The sequence below is a fragment of the Azolla caroliniana genome, unplaced genomic scaffold (assembly GCF_043228905.1).
Source record: "Azolla caroliniana isolate FFs.n. ecotype wild unplaced genomic scaffold, voAzoCaro1.0.p SCAF_1, whole genome shotgun sequence".
Lineage (NCBI taxonomy): Eukaryota > Viridiplantae > Streptophyta > Polypodiopsida > Salviniales > Salviniaceae > Azolla > Azolla caroliniana.
Genome location: NW_028230436.1, coordinates 29,424,601 through 29,439,356, shown reverse-complemented (window position 1 = coordinate 29,439,356; position 14,756 = coordinate 29,424,601). Strand labels below are relative to the sequence as shown.

Sequence of the window (14,756 nt, the reverse complement as noted above, 5' to 3'; positions counted from 1 at the left end):
ATTTGTAATGAAATCCAATGACCTTTGGAAACTATTAATGATTGCAACAACCATGCGAATGATTTAGACACATGGGCAACATACATCATGTGTGAACATAGTCCAGAACCAAATTAGAAATTAGGAGGTACCAAAATTTTCCGACTAACTAGCTCTAAATCTTGCAAACTCCAAAAATCCCAACCATTTTTGTGTCACCAAGAACACTAAAACTTTGAGTTAAGAAGGGTCATAACGAACACATAAGTGATTATTTCAAAAATGTTTTCTATCATGACAACTGAACCATTTAAAATTTATATGAGGCTACTCAGATCTTTAGCAAGAGGCATATTTCAAACCAATGTGTTGGGTAATAGTGTCCTGATAAATATCAATACAAAGTACATCAAGAATGCTTGAATCGATGGGATTTTCAAAGATATTAGTTATCATTAGTCGTGAACAATCAAAACCCAATAGGATGTGCTTTTGATAATCAACAAAAGCTCCCTAGACAATACATGATAAAAATATTGAAACATGTTAGAAACTACCTATAAGCTCATCGACCACTCAAGATTAAAATGTGAGGTTCTTGTGGTAAATCATAGACAATATTTGGTCAATGGAACCATCCAAGAGGTTATGTCATTGCTCGAAGGAAGCCATAGTGGCTAGTAAGTTTGTTCTCATGGATAACATGCTTGATTTTTGCATCTTTAAACTTTTGCCAATGAAATGCACTTATCCATTGGCTCAATGTGAAACAAGTCATTTCCAAGTGCAATATAGATGCATCAACTTTGAGGATGAATTGCTTGGCTACATAAGCATAAACAATATGGGGTAAATGTATACTCTTGCTTTCAACTTTCATATGACTTTGCTGCAATTGAAATCATTTAAATTGTTGTTTTTGTGTAAGTCATGTGAGAAGCAGCATGAACTTAACATGAATTTTCAATAGAAATTTGCAAATTCCAAGACACATTGTGCACCACACACATCATGTAATTTCTATCAATGTAAAGCCATTTGAACCTTTGTATGATCCAAAAGAATGCTCTCTATGAGATTAATGATAGAGCTTATAATTTTTCAATATTGACCTTATTCAATACTCAATAATCCATGACCAAACTAAGATAACCATCTTTTGTCTTAACAAATGATATACATAAGTGCTCCAACACGAATACGTAATGTTAGATGTTGGATAAATTCGGCCAAATTCTCTCTCTCTCTCTCTCTCACACACACACACACACACATGTATATCCTAGAAGAGCCTTGACCTCTAATGGCAAGAGATCATAAAACTAGCCCCACGACAATTTCTTCCCTAGTTGTAAACCAATATAGAAATCACTTGGTAGTCGCTTTGAGAGAGCATGTTTGGTGTTAGTTTATTAAAGAAACCAATGATCTCTTGATATTTCATTTGAAGTTGATTCCTAGATTTATGCAGGATGGATTAAATACTTGCTAACATTGTGAATACAAACCTATCCTCTTTCGTTTCGTTCACACATGTTTTGGACAAATAGTCAATATATCTTGAATCGAACATGATCAAGACAATATAGTTAAGAGTTGCTCGATTTTTCTTGAACTTCATGATAGTGTGGTTTCTCTAGTCAACCTTAAAATTATGCAATTTGAATTAACGAAGGACCAAGAACTATTGGATGGTCGAGATTGTTAATATTGTTGAAGGAAATCCCATTTGCCAAATCACGAAGAACCACATGAATCGACTCAATATAAAATGATGTAATTGGATGGTCACGAATGACTCCTACATATACTTTGGAGCTTATGCAAAGGGTTTTCTATGTCAAGATAGATTCTTGATTCATGAAACAATAGTTGGCTCCCAAGTCTTAGGGAGTAAAGTGAAGGTATGAATGTGTCTTAAAATAAGCAACGATTATATTGGACAACTCCACCAATTGCTTTTGTAAGAGATTTGAAGTTTTCATGAAAACCAAAAAGCAAATCGTTTACATTGTATCGTGCACGGGAAATTTGATCCATTAATGTCCCTTCATCACAAGAAGATTTGTGAGTGAGAGATTGTTAAAGGGCGAAGCCGAGCAAACAGAACATACTTATTGACAATGCTAGCCCTAATCCTTTCGTGATACAGAACCACAGGTCTCCTTTGCAGGGTCTTACAACGGATGGCCGCACATAGACATCAGAAGGTCCTTCGGGACACACGGACAACGAAGGCCACAAAATTGCTTGGTTTCATACCTTGAGGCCCTCCTCCACCTCTCTCATCCTTCCTTCCTTCCTTCCTTCCTTCCTTCCTTTCGTTCTTTCTCTTTTTGCTCTCCAAGTGAGAAACTTCGAAGAAGAAGAAAAAGAAAGAAGAAGAAGAAAAGAAGAAGAAGAAAAAGAAAGGACGAAGAAGCTCGGGAGACCCACGAAGGATCGATTCTCCATCGCCATCATCATCATCACTCATCATCACTCATCTCTCTCTCTCTCTCTCTCTCTCTCTGATCATTTCATCTGCTCTTTTCTTTTCTTTTCTTTTCTGCTCTCTAACCCTACCTCTGTTCCTCCACCTTCTCCTTCTCCTTCTCCTTCTCCTCCTCCATCCCCTGCCCCTCCTTTTTTGTATCTGCGTGTTTTTTGAAACCCCCTAGCCTCAGAGATTTTAATGGGAGCTCTAAAGAACCACCGATGCTTTCACGTCCTCTCTCCCTCCCCCAGTCGCGCTGACTCAGTCGATTGGAGAGCTGCAAAAGCCTTAATGAAACACAACGCAGAGGGTTTTGTCTTCATCTGTAATAGATCGACTATGCCGGATCTACAGACAGACACATTTGGTTAGAACTATATATTCTCATCCTTCCCCCCCCCCTTCAAATTTCATATTTTGCCCCATTTCTATAAAGTTATTTTTTTATCTTCCTATTTCTACAGAGTTTTCTCTTTGTCAATGTGACTATGTTTCTTTTTGTAATGCGGAGCTTCTTCTGTATGTATTGCCATGGCTTCTTTTTCTTTCTTTTGAGCAAACGCACACATGTTGTCAAGTAAATTGAGCGAATAACAATAAATATTTGTAGAAATACCCATCTAGTTTAAGTTCAGATTAGACAAAATGGAATATGTCTCCCATCATTCCTTTGTGTTACCTCCTCCTTGAACTCATACACATTTGCATAACCAAGTAAAGTTACCAGGAGTTGATGAAAAAGAAACCTTTATGAACTCCCGTCCTAAGTAATATTACTTTATTTATCATTTTTCCCTAAATATATGATCAAGCATTATTGTTATGAAATCTCCTTGTGTTGATTTCTAATGTATTCATGTGGTCCTTGCTGCTATTAAGGATTTGTTTTGTTCTCCTTGGTACCAAGTAATTAGGAGTAGATGAAGGCTAGGAAGGGTCTATAATGATCCATTAACTCTTAACTCACTTTGTATGATAGGAGTTGATAAAAGCTTAACGAAGTCAATGAGTTAAAAAGGCTCATATTATACTCTAAACTACTGATGACTAAGTAACTAGGAGTTAATGAAGGCTAAAGAAGTTCACAATCCTTTATTAAACTCGATCACTTTGTACTGAAGAATCGAGAGTCAATGGAGGCTAAAGAAAAGTCCATAAGTTGTTATTAACTTGCAATTATGCACGTGCTAATAACATTCCCAACATAAATAAGGCTTGATCTTTTGTTATAATTATGGATCTCCTCCATCTTTCATTAACTCCTAATCATTTAGTTATGCTTATGCTCATAACATTTGCCCAATAAACGAAAGACCCCCTTGAATTTAGGCTTGAATATTTTCGTTTACACATAAACCTGTGTGAATATCGTACACTGTTGACTACTTTCAGGTCTCTATGTGAACTTTGAAGACTCGATTAAGGGCATCCGCAGAGGAATGCCATTGTTCTTATTCAACACCACCAACAAATGCCTGTATGGTATTTTTGAGGTTAGCCCATTTTATCCCTGTGGGTGCCAAATCATTGTGGTTGGTGAAATAACAAGAAAGTTAGGGGCATTTGAGGAAATAAAGAAAAAATTGGGGGGTACTTCGAAGTATTCTTTCTTTCTCTTGTTCAGGTTTTAAATTGCTTTTGTGGTTCAACAGTCATGGAAGTAAATGCAATTTCTAATTGGCCTACATACCTCTTTTTTGTTTTCATGTATGTATGATGCCCTGGTATTCTTGTTCCTTGAAGTTGATATTACTCTATAAACTTTTTTTTTCTTTCGATTTTCTTCTTTTCTAGTCAAGCTGCAAGCATAGATGGGGATATGAACTTGAGGGAGACTAACAAATCAAATTTTCTCTGTTTTTCCACTTTGGGGTTTTTTCTATTCAGGCTGTCACAAACAATGGGGATATGAACTCAATGGAGACTAACAATTCCTCTAATGTGAGAAGACGTGAAACATGTTCTCCTTCCAAGGTGAGCTATATTAGCAATAGATGAAGGAATTTTAAAATATTTGCAAGCTTTCCTTTCTGCTGAGCTTTTTTCACATAATTATTGATTTTCAAGGTAACGATGTACCCTCGCAATGATATCTTGGTTCTCAATGAAGAAGCATTTAGTCCAATTCTAGGTCATGCCCAGAATCACAAACTTAACAGAATGGATCTCACAGGACACCAGGTAGTTTTGTTGTTTGAATCATAACGACAAAGTATAGGAAGGAGAAAGCTCCTTTGGATCAGTAATTTCTTAATATGAGATAACACATAAGTTGGATTATTGTAGGTTCAACAACTGCTAAGGTTGTTTGAAGCTTCTCATTCTTCAGAAAGAAGTCCAAAGCCTCTCAATGAAAACAGAAGTACTGATAACATACCACCTTCCGTCATTAGCTGTCAAGATCCTGAATCGCCAAGGTTAGCCTACAAGTCAGATACTGACTATGGTAGTGATTGCTCTAGTAGAGATGCAAATTCTGGTGAAGATGAGTGGATGGATGAAACCAGAAATAAGAATATAGAGCATAAAAGGAGCCGAGGTATTATAAGAGAAGACCTAAGACGGATGGCTTTGAATGATCCTCAGGAATTCTCTGAAAGCAACCAAGTAAAGAAAAAAGTTGCTGATGACTGTGATCGTAATGATCATGAGGATATAAGTAAGGAAACTTCTCAAATAGATGCTGATTGCTCTGGTCATTCATTTCTTTTGCAGTTCCATGACAATGGATCTGGGGTTACGAATTCATTTAAAGGAAGTGGAGTTGACCAAACATTTGTAGGCAAAAATCAAGAGGAGAATGCTGATAAACCAAGTATTATGCAGTTACCTTATTCATGCAGTGAAAATTCCTTTTTTATCCCGATGCAAACACTGCAGCCCCCACAAAGAGATAATGTGAGGGCTTATGGTGAAGTTAAGTGGGGGGATCAGAAGAAGTATTTCCGTGGTGGTTGTCAAAATTTTCAAAAACAGGACTTTAATCAAGATAGAACAAAAAAGATAACGAAGGATGGGAGGCATCATCATAGACACCAAATGTTAGCCAAAGCTCAACGATCTGGTCAGTTTAGGTATCAGAAGTTCTCGAATGGCTATGCCCAATTCCCTTTTTGCATGCATAGGCATGACCAAATTCAAAGCTATGGTCACTTCTCATCTCCGGTTTTGATGCCTCTAAATGGTGAAGCTGTTACCTTTAAGCAACTTCATACGAGTGTAAATATGGATAATGATAATCAAGGGTTGGAATTGGCAAATGACATGCAGATAGGGTTTCAACAACTTCAGAATGGTATCATGTTCATGCCTGCTCCCACGAAAGCTTATCCTCCACCAGTACTTGTTAAATCCTTGCACTCAGAGATTTTGCAGTTTGCAAAACAGACGAGGCCGTCTACTGAAATCCAGATTTCGGTGCAGGCTGCCATAGATTGTGTGAGAAAGGGGGTCAAAAAAATATGGCCTGAAGCAGATATAGAGGTAATTGACAAGAAGTGTTTTCTGTTCGTATTTTTTAAGCCTGGGGAATCAAATCAATGAACGTGATTCAAGCCTTTTTATATTTTTTAAATGTGGCCGTCCAGGTGTTTGGTTCCATTGCAACAGGGTTGTGTCTGCAACATAGTGATGTTGATATAGTGGTCATTGATGCTCCCCGGGATCGTTTCTCAGACAGCATGCCTGCCGCCGTTATGTCAGCGTCTTTAATACGCGAACTTGCCATGGAGCTAAAGAACCATGAGTGGTGTGAAAGCATAAATCCTTTGGAAACTGCATCAATGCCAGTGCTTAAATGTCGATGCCGGTCTCGGACATTAGTTGAAGTCTCTTTGGCCTCTTCAATTGCAGTGGATATAACTATAGGAGGTAGAGGTGGGGAAAGCAGTTGGTGTGGTAGCTTGGCACCACCTCAAGCTTTGGAACGAAATACTGAACAATGCCAAAGGGTGGATAAGGCTACTACATATCATACTGGTAGTGCAGCTCGTGATTATGTGCTTCATAAGATTCGGGAATTTCCGGCATTAGCCCCATTGGTATGATGATAATATGCATGTGTGGCTATGTAGATATTCATATGCATGCCACAAATTGAAAATCATGAATTTTGGTTTACTTTATCAGGTTCTGTTGCTGAAGTCCTTTTTGCATCACAAAGGTTTAAACAATGTCTACTCGGGTGGCTTGGGATCTTTTTCCTTGACGTTACTGGTTGCATTTTATTTAGAGGTACTTCTGCTTCTTCTTTTTTTCACGCGCAAATTCGGTAATCAGGAAAGTAAACCTTCAACCTGCGGAATGCCCAAAACTTGAACTAGAGATTCTGGACCTAAAGTCATATTATCAACTTTTTAAATAAGCAAGGGTATGGTAGATATTTGTGGAACATTGAAGGTTCATAGTACACCCAAAACTGAAGGGTATATTGAAAATTCCTCTGCTTTTGAAATGTAAGCATTGTTCATTACCTCAAATCTCACTAATTCTGGGGTTTTACTCACTTTTGTTAATTTGTGTATTGAATCTGTTTATTTATGACCTTTTTGACCGAGGGTGTAGTCTCAGATTCCAAAATCCATAAAGGGGATACTTCTCATGTTACACCCAAAATGAAGAGGATTATGAAAAAATAAAAGTTTTCTTCTTGTTTTGAATAGCTTGTTCTTTTCTAGGTTGAACTGGAAGTGTTGTTCATTGCCTGTTTTTGGGTGGTAGGGATTTGCTCCAATGTACAATGAAGCTTATACAAAGGGAAGCACCTGTGATCTTCCACCGTCACCCACATCACCTGCAGTGTCATCAAATCTATTCTCGTCTCCTGAATGCTCAGATGACTCTGATACATCGTGTTCGAGAAATGAGGCTGATGTTGAACCTTCAAATCCAGCTACTATTAGTAATTTGAATAATGAGAGCTTGGGTAAGCATTATGTCTGTCAAGCAGCTGAAACCATTAAGAATGCATTATCTCTTTGGGATGAAGATGGATCATATCTTGGGAATATATTGCTCGGCTTCCTTCAACTTTTTGGCTTTGATATGGATCTTTCTTGTGAGAGAATTGTATTGAAGGTAATGTATGCTGGATTTAATTTTGGTTGAATTAGATGAATTTTCATGCATTTATTCAGGAGTTTTGATATTAGCTTCGTTGACATTTGATTCTGAACTATCTTGTATTTTTAAAGGGAGTGAATGGGAACCCGGGGGGTATCTTCAAGCGCAAAGATAGACATTGTGCATTGTGGATTGATGACCCATTGCGTCCAGGTGTAAATGTTGGTGCAGGGTCATTCAGAATGGTACATGTACAGGTAAAATTTGGTGCTCTGTTTCTCTCTGTAGGGTTCTTATCACTCTTTAGCCTTTTCCTATACATATGGTGTACAAAAACAGAGTTGGATAGATAACTGTGTCTTGTTATAATGCTCTTTACAATGTCTTTATCCCAAACCTATTATGACTTTATAATACTCTCCTTTTCTTTGTTATTGCAGACCAGTTTCAAAGAGATGTGGCAAGTGTTAACAAGGTGTCCTGTGATTCCAGCGTCCCTCCAATGTGAACATACAAATTGTCAGGATGTGAATGCCATGAAACAGTTGCCAAATTTGAGTCGATTGATCATGGAAACTAATGATTGCTAACAGCATGGAATATAGAAGTAAAACAAAGAAAGAAAAAGGCATCGTGAAAAAGGCAATGGAAATCCATCTCCTTCCTAAAACATGCATCCAAAAAAAAAAACCCTTTTTTCCATGTTCATATCATACGTGGCCCATTCTCCTCCCATCGTGTTTCACATTCATAAACCCTAATCCTAAACCCTATATACATATATAACACATTTGAATATATTTATGGAGGGCGAGATGGCAAGGTGGGTGTTTAGTTTTGCTCAACAGCCTCTTCTTTTTTGTTACGTAATTGTACAGACAGAAAACATATACTTCGCTGTACTTTTTATTGTGAAAAGAAAAACATGGCGATGATGATGCCGGTGGATAGGGCAGCATATTCGAGTTGTGAAAGAGTGTGAATAGAAGTGGGTTAATTGTCTATAAATTGGAATACTAGTAAGAAGAGATCACAGAAGACTAACTACTATAACGTGGGGCCTATTATTTTTATAGAAAAAGAAAACCTTGAAATAGTTCGCAATGATGCTATTCCTCCACTCCATGCACATCCATATTGATTGGTATCAATGTCGGTGTTGATCTCATATTGGTACCAGTATTGATATTAGAAAAAGAAAACCTTAGTATTGATCTGGATGTTGGTCTTGGTATTGGTATTGGACCTTGGTATTGATCTGGTTATCAAAATCAATATTGGTAGTGATCTCGATCTTGGTATCAGTATCCATATTCATGTGCGTATTGGACTGCTGTATTGATCTGGTTATTGATATTGGTATTAGTATCAAAGTAGCAGCTAGTGGCAGCATGGGCTTCAGATGAAGCGAGGTTCCAGAAGAATATCGAAAAAAGCACCCAAAATTAATCCGTGATGCTTTTTGGAAGATTTGTGCAAGTCAAATTCAACACAGCTTCTGGCCTTCTCTCTCTCTCTCTCTATTACTTGACACTCGGGCTGTGTCTTCGCAGCATTTGATAATGTCGAAAAATTTCGATCGGTTTTTATGATGGAGGATATGTATAATATATGCTCTTTTGTGGTTTTGTAGAAATGACATTTTTCTTTTTCAACTTTACCATGTGAAGAAAATCTATGAAAGAACTTCTCTTTTGTGTGTTTTGTTGTATGTATATTATCGAGTGTAATGTTTGCATATTCGAAATTTGATTGTGACAAAACATGATTACAATTTCTGAATGATGAGAGCAACACCAGAGTTAAATTTCCTTTTTCCTGGTAAGGTCTCCAGCGTTTGCAATGGTAAGATGTCCATTGAGGTCATTTTAGAGTGGCTGTTTTCATATTCTGTATCTCAGTTATATGTCTTATTTCATTGATAGGTCTATATATCAGTTATATGTCTTATTTCATCGATAGATGTACTTAATATTAGAGTTGAAGCAGATTGATTATAATGCAAAAAAATGATGAAGTGCATAATATGGTGTTTGCTCTCAATGAAGTAAACTTTCTATTGGTATCGATGTGATGGCCCTGAACATCATGTTTGTTTTAATGTGAGATTGATCACCTTTACTGACTCATGTCTATCATTTCTGCTGTGAAACTTCACATGAGGGAATTGTAACTCAACATTTGATATTTGAACACGTATTTTCTATTGTGCCAATTTTGTTGATGTCACTTGATGCTTTTTGCAGTTTGCACATGACGAATATGACACGGTATAACCACATGATAAAGCAATGATCACCTCCATATATATTAAATGAAAGAAGCTGCCATCAATAATGAGTTTGCTTGTAAGGAGCACCTTTCTATTTCCTTCCTAGAAATTCTTCTAGATTTTGACGTTATAATTTGTGAGTTAGTCTTCTTTTGACATATAAAGGATGCATATTTTTAAGACACCTTGCTAACAAAGTGCTTACATCCGTGTTTGAATACTATGTATGCATCAAGCAAATTTATATGGAGGTGGGTGGGGGATTTAGACCTATCTGTACCCTTGTGTGTCTTCTTCTTCAAGCTATGGAATCCAATGATGGGTGGAATACCTTGTAGCATAAAGTTCAGTCTATATTCCAAGTTATACGGTGAGTATGAATTTGGTGCTCAATGAATTTAATGAAGAAAGTTTGGGTTTCCTTCTCTATTGATAATTGAGTGGGGGGCCCGCTCGCTTCATGGAAACTTCTAGTGCAACACATATTTTAGAATAAGAACTAGAGTGTGCTCAGAGTACATTAGTGGATTCAGACCCCTTCCTACTAATTCAAGAGTTGAGAATTATGCGAGGCGGTAGGTGAAAACAAAATGACACTATAGGAATTTTACAAAATGAGTGACTATTGGGAAGAAATGACTCTCAAACAGTAAGCAAGATCTAACCTACGGACCTTCTAACTCAATCGATCTTTCTACATTGTAGGGAAGGTTCATAATCGATCCGACTACTCTAACACATACAATTCGATTCGACAGATATATAATCTTTTTATTAGTTGGGGAGAAAAAAGGGAATCATCTAATGTCGTTGTAGTATAGTGGTGAGTATTCCTGCCTGTCACGCGGGTGACCCGGGTTCGATCCCCGGCAGCGGCGTTTTTGATAATTGCTTTTGTCTGTTATTATTGTATAAGAATCACCAGATCCTTTATCATGACCATTTCATTAGAGTATAGTTTTTTCCTTCTTTGTTATATTTGTCATTCAACTAGCTTTTTATGGAAGCCAATAAAGAGTGTATCATGGTGTATGCAGTGCATTCAAATTCTTTTGTAAGAGCTAAGAACAATTCATCTCTTTCTCTGGTTCAAAATGATCCACATGCATGCATGGTATACAAAATTGTTGTGTGGTCAAAGTCCACAATAGGTAGAACAAAAATAGTGAGGTGTGTGTGCATTATACCATATACATTTATATATGTATATATATATAATCAAGTAACCACTTTGACATCAAAGTTCTTGGGTCGGCGCAATTCAGGAGGGGGGCACTTGGGCACGACCACGGAGAGGAGTCCATCTTGGCATGCCGCAGAGATGTGGTCGAGGTCGGCATTCGTGGGTAGGTTGAACTTACGTGTGAACTTGCCAGCTTGCCGCTCCGCCCTTATGTACTTCACCTCACATTCCTCACATTCCTCTCGCCTCCGCTCTCCACTTATCTTCAATATACTATCATTCTCCACTTGCACCTAACGTGGACAAAAAAGGTTCCCCCATTCAACTCCGAATGAACAAACAAATGACCGGTTACGCTCAAAAACACTTACAAATGATTAAGAAGAAGGTGAATAAAAATCAAAATGACTCCCTCCCCCCTCAAAATGGTCATGTTTTTTGGGTATGCATACCTTGAAACTCCGATTCGTTTATGAGAACTACAAGAAATAGCCCTAATGTACAAAACCGTCCCTAGTTTGCTAACAAAACTTTGTCGTGAAGGGCATTGTTCATTTTCCGTGAGAGCACACATGGATAATTTTCTTTAAAGCCGAACAAGGTTCGAGGTTTTCCATGAACATTCTTTTGAACGAACCACATATTGCCATTCTTGTTTTGAAAACCGCTCCCCTTTTGTTGTCCATTAGCTGGGCAGGCACTCAATTGATGGTCTTGTAAAACTTATTTGAAGGGTTTCTCTAGGAGAATTATTTCCCTAATACAGTAAAATCAGCCCCCCTCCCCCAGCCATGGAAGTAAAAGGGTATTGTTTTGCCTTCCTATCAAAATAACGACCATCCAGATTCATAAGTATGTGAAATGAGACCAGTTTTTCCTTCTAAAACCCTTTTGCTACCAATGCTTTAACATAATTAGTTCTTCAAGGTATTGTAAAACCTTGATGTCTGTGTTTTTCTGGCCAGGAATCTCCGCGACAAAGAGGTAGCAAGTGGTAAGCTCTTTGACATCCACGGGAACTCCAGCCATGGTAATTCGATGTACCTCCTGCAATATGGGAAAAAGGAAGATGATTGAAGTAATTGATGGCTTCATGATCCATTGATCCATGATTCAAAACAATGATATGGAGAACTCAGATCCTCAAGTCTAGTGATGAAACAAAAAAACAAAGCAAATTGCACCAAATTATGTGTACCTTGGTTCGGGTGAAGGGAACAGGAGTGGGAGGCCTTGAATACAACCTCCTACTACCTATGATACCACCGGAGACGGAAGAAGACGAATTGGAAGAAGAAGATCGCGGGGTGTCACATGCAGAGTTAATACATGGGGTCGAGTATTGCAAGCTCTCCGGTCTTATCATGCAGGAATCGAAGCACACAGGGGGAGGAGGCTTGATGCACCTGCATATATGTTAACCACACAGCAATTTCCATACAAATGAGACAAGATACCTTTCCTGGGATTCTTCATAGGCTTATGAATTGTAAGATGCGTGTGTAAGAAAAGATCCAGAGAAGTAAAACAAGCAAGGTTTCATGGACAGGAAAAAGCTTCAGGCTTTTGATACATATATGACAATATATGATATGTGTAATCTCTCCTGCGAATCCGAAAGTAGAAAAGATAGGAGGTTTTACATGGACAGAAAACCTGAAGGATTGAGCTACGATATGTAAGAAAGAAGTTGATCAATAAATGTTTAGGATAGAAAGAAAGAAAAGCGTAGGTCTTGGGTTATGATTAGTAAGCTAATCGCCATTTAAACTAAGGAGAAAGAAAGAAAGAAGTTTGAAGATAAAATCTCATTGTTGCTATTATAATGGAGATTAGCTGCTTGATCACCACAATTAGCAAGATTTTCATTCAGACTGAAGGGGGAAAAGAACGAAAAAAAGAAAGGACGACAACAGACAGAAAGAAAGAAAGAAGAAAAAGAAATAAAAAACCTGTTGTAATCGAGATAGCAGGTGAATAAGTATCCTTCAGGATCAGATTTCCTTGACCTCGCATAAGGTTGGACCTGATGGTAGGCATTAATAGTCGCGAGGCGGAGGTCTTTCCCTGCTGGAGAAACAGGAAGAGAGGGCCTTCTCGAGGTACAACAATGGCATCCTGTAAGCCTCAGGTTAGAACAGAATCCATGGCGACCTCTGTTACTTGTAACGCTAGAGGAATCCCGGCCAGAGTTACTGACGGTTTCAGTATTGTCCACACATGCGTTACGGCTATGGAGGAAGTCAGACTTAGTGGTAACTTTGGAATGATTCGCAGAGAGCGAGTAATTGTCAGGAACCAAACGATCGGAATGTCTTCTGTTGCAATTATATCTTGCAGAAGGAGGAATCCTAGAGATTGGATTAACCCCGGATCTTGGTGTTGAAGATGCAGAACAAGTAGGTGTTTTGACTTGAGGTGTTGAAGAAGGACAGGGAGGAGGGTTAGTAGCAGTAGAAGCAGCAGCAATACGAGGAGTTAGGGTTTTTGTATGATTTGTTCGCCTTGCTGCAGATTGAAGGGAGAGGTAATGACTGGCATAGCTTCCTGACGAAGAAGATGGACGGCTACTAAAACTGGCAACCGTGGTATTCCTGCTGCACGACCTACTACTGGACGGTGTGGCGATGGGATTTGCGATCAATGATACCTGATCATATTCTCCATGGGTAAAAAGAAGTAGAGGAGATGGGGATGGAGATGGAGCCTGTGTATAATGAGTTTCTGTCGCTGCAGGAGAGGGATCGTCCAGAATGCTCATGAACCTCGTGCTGCGATAACGATCCTAGCCTCACCATCTGCTATCACTTCAGAAGAATATCCCAATCCTGTTCTTCTTCTTTCTTCTTCGTCTCTCGTCTTCTTTCTTCTTCTTGGTCTGATCCGTCTTCCCCTTCTTATTTCTGTTCTTCTTCCGCTGCCATAATCATTATCATCATCATCATCGCAATCATCCTCTTAAATTCGATTCTTCTTCTTCTTCTTCTTCTGATTCTGTCTCTGCGTCTACAGTGTCTGATAAGTCATTAAATCGTCTTCTTCTAATTCTGAGGGGTCATGCGTGTGCTCTAAGCCTGTGTCTGATATACATCATCTTTCGCCGTCTGTATCAGAGCGAGTGTCGGATCAGTCTTCTGATAATCAATAGCATACGATCAGTTTTCCTGTGTTATTCTGGTGGATGATCGACAGGAGCGCCATGAGCAGCATGGATGGCAGGGAGGAAGTGTTAAAAAGCATATAGGTCGGCGAGAACGCCATCGCCATGGCGCCCCTTCGCTTCTCCAGGGACTCTCCAAGAGAAGAGATTTCACACTCCACAGAGAGAGAGAGACAGAGACAGAGAGAGACAGAGACAGAGACAGACAGGAAAGAAGGTGGCCATGACATGATCAATTATGTGACCACTACGTGTATGTATGTATGTATGTATGTATGTATGTATGTATGTATGTATGTATGTATGTATAGCATGCATACATGATGATGATGATGATGGCCATGCTTGTTATTATCCCCATACCCATCCATATCCCCGCCCCTCGTGGAACCCCCTGGCCGCCCGCCCGGAACACCCCCCATTGCCTTGGTCACCACCTTACACACCACCCCATGGCTTACCATTGAGCCAATATATGCTACTAGCAACTCTAGGCGGAATGGAACGTGTCCTTGCATTGGCGTTGCCAGGAGAGAAATATGCGATAAGTGGCGCACCCCTAGAAACCACGGGAAAAAGTAACCGTATAACAGAACTTTAAAAAAAGAAAAAGTCCTGCGCCATC

The 14,756-nt window shown here is 38.8% G+C and overlaps 2 protein-coding genes and 1 long non-coding RNA gene across 6 annotated transcripts; 1 reads left to right on the top strand and 2 right to left on the bottom strand.

Annotated features, from left to right (window-relative positions):
• The first annotated feature begins 2,549 nt into the window (after positions 1-2,549).
• On the top strand, positions 2,550-8,476 carry LOC147869531 (uncharacterized). Of its 4 annotated transcripts, XM_087330505.1 has the most exons (11): positions 2,553-2,822; positions 3,848-3,948; positions 4,343-4,429; positions 4,523-4,636; positions 4,742-5,074; positions 5,171-5,938; positions 6,043-6,495; positions 6,584-6,688; positions 7,175-7,531; positions 7,648-7,773; positions 7,957-8,476. In XM_087330505.1, exons 1-11 carry the CDS (start codon positions 2,654-2,656, stop codon positions 8,104-8,106), a joined length of 2,763 nt encoding a protein of 920 aa, XP_087186631.1. In that variant the 5' UTR covers positions 2,553-2,653; the 3' UTR covers positions 8,107-8,476. The 4 variants fall into 4 exon arrangements, with proteins under 4 accessions (XP_087186643.1, XP_087186631.1, XP_087186622.1 ...); XM_087330496.1 differs by having other exon boundaries at positions 4,742-5,938; XM_087330511.1 differs by lacking the exon at positions 3,848-3,948 and having other exon boundaries at positions 2,694-2,822; positions 4,742-5,938.
• Positions 8,366-8,898, bottom strand: LOC147869530 (uncharacterized). The gene is made up of 2 exons (XR_015530838.1): positions 8,763-8,898; positions 8,366-8,719 (listed from the first exon to the last, which is right to left on the bottom strand). It is a non-coding gene; the product is annotated as an uncharacterized LOC147869530 (long non-coding RNA).
• A 1,956-nt stretch (positions 8,899-10,854) lies between these two features.
• On the bottom strand, positions 10,855-13,732 carry LOC147869529 (uncharacterized). Its single transcript, XM_087325628.1, has 4 exons — positions 12,924-13,732; positions 12,170-12,377; positions 11,911-12,018; positions 10,855-11,264 (listed from the first exon to the last, which is right to left on the bottom strand). Exons 1-4 carry the CDS (start codon positions 13,730-13,732, stop codon positions 11,007-11,009), a joined length of 1,383 nt encoding a protein of 460 aa, XP_087181754.1. The 3' UTR covers positions 10,855-11,006.
• Positions 13,733-14,756: the final 1,024 nt, after the last annotated feature.

Bases quoted from the DNA above. Each gene is read 5' to 3' on its own strand.
- LOC147869529 (XM_087325628.1), bottom strand. From the start codon at position 13,732: ATGAGCATTCTGGACGATCCCTCTCCTGCAGCGACAGAAACTCATTAT. The intron at 12,378-12,923 runs GTTTTTTATTTC...ACATATATGCAG, and splicing joins TGCTATCTCGATTACAACAG to GTGCATCAAGCCTCCTCCCC. The intron at 11,265-11,910 runs GTTTTACAATAC...TGTCCACGTTAG, and splicing joins AGAAAAACACAGACATCAAG to GTGCAAGTGGAGAATGATAG.
- LOC147869531 (XM_087330496.1), top strand. From the start codon at position 2,654: ATGGGAGCTCTAAAGAACCACCGATGCTTTCACGTCCTCTCTCCCTCC. The intron at 2,823-3,847 runs GTTAGAACTATA...GACTACTTTCAG, and splicing joins TCTACAGACAGACACATTTG to GTCTCTATGTGAACTTTGAA. The intron at 5,939-6,042 runs GTAATTGACAAG...GTGGCCGTCCAG, and splicing joins GGCCTGAAGCAGATATAGAG to GTGTTTGGTTCCATTGCAAC.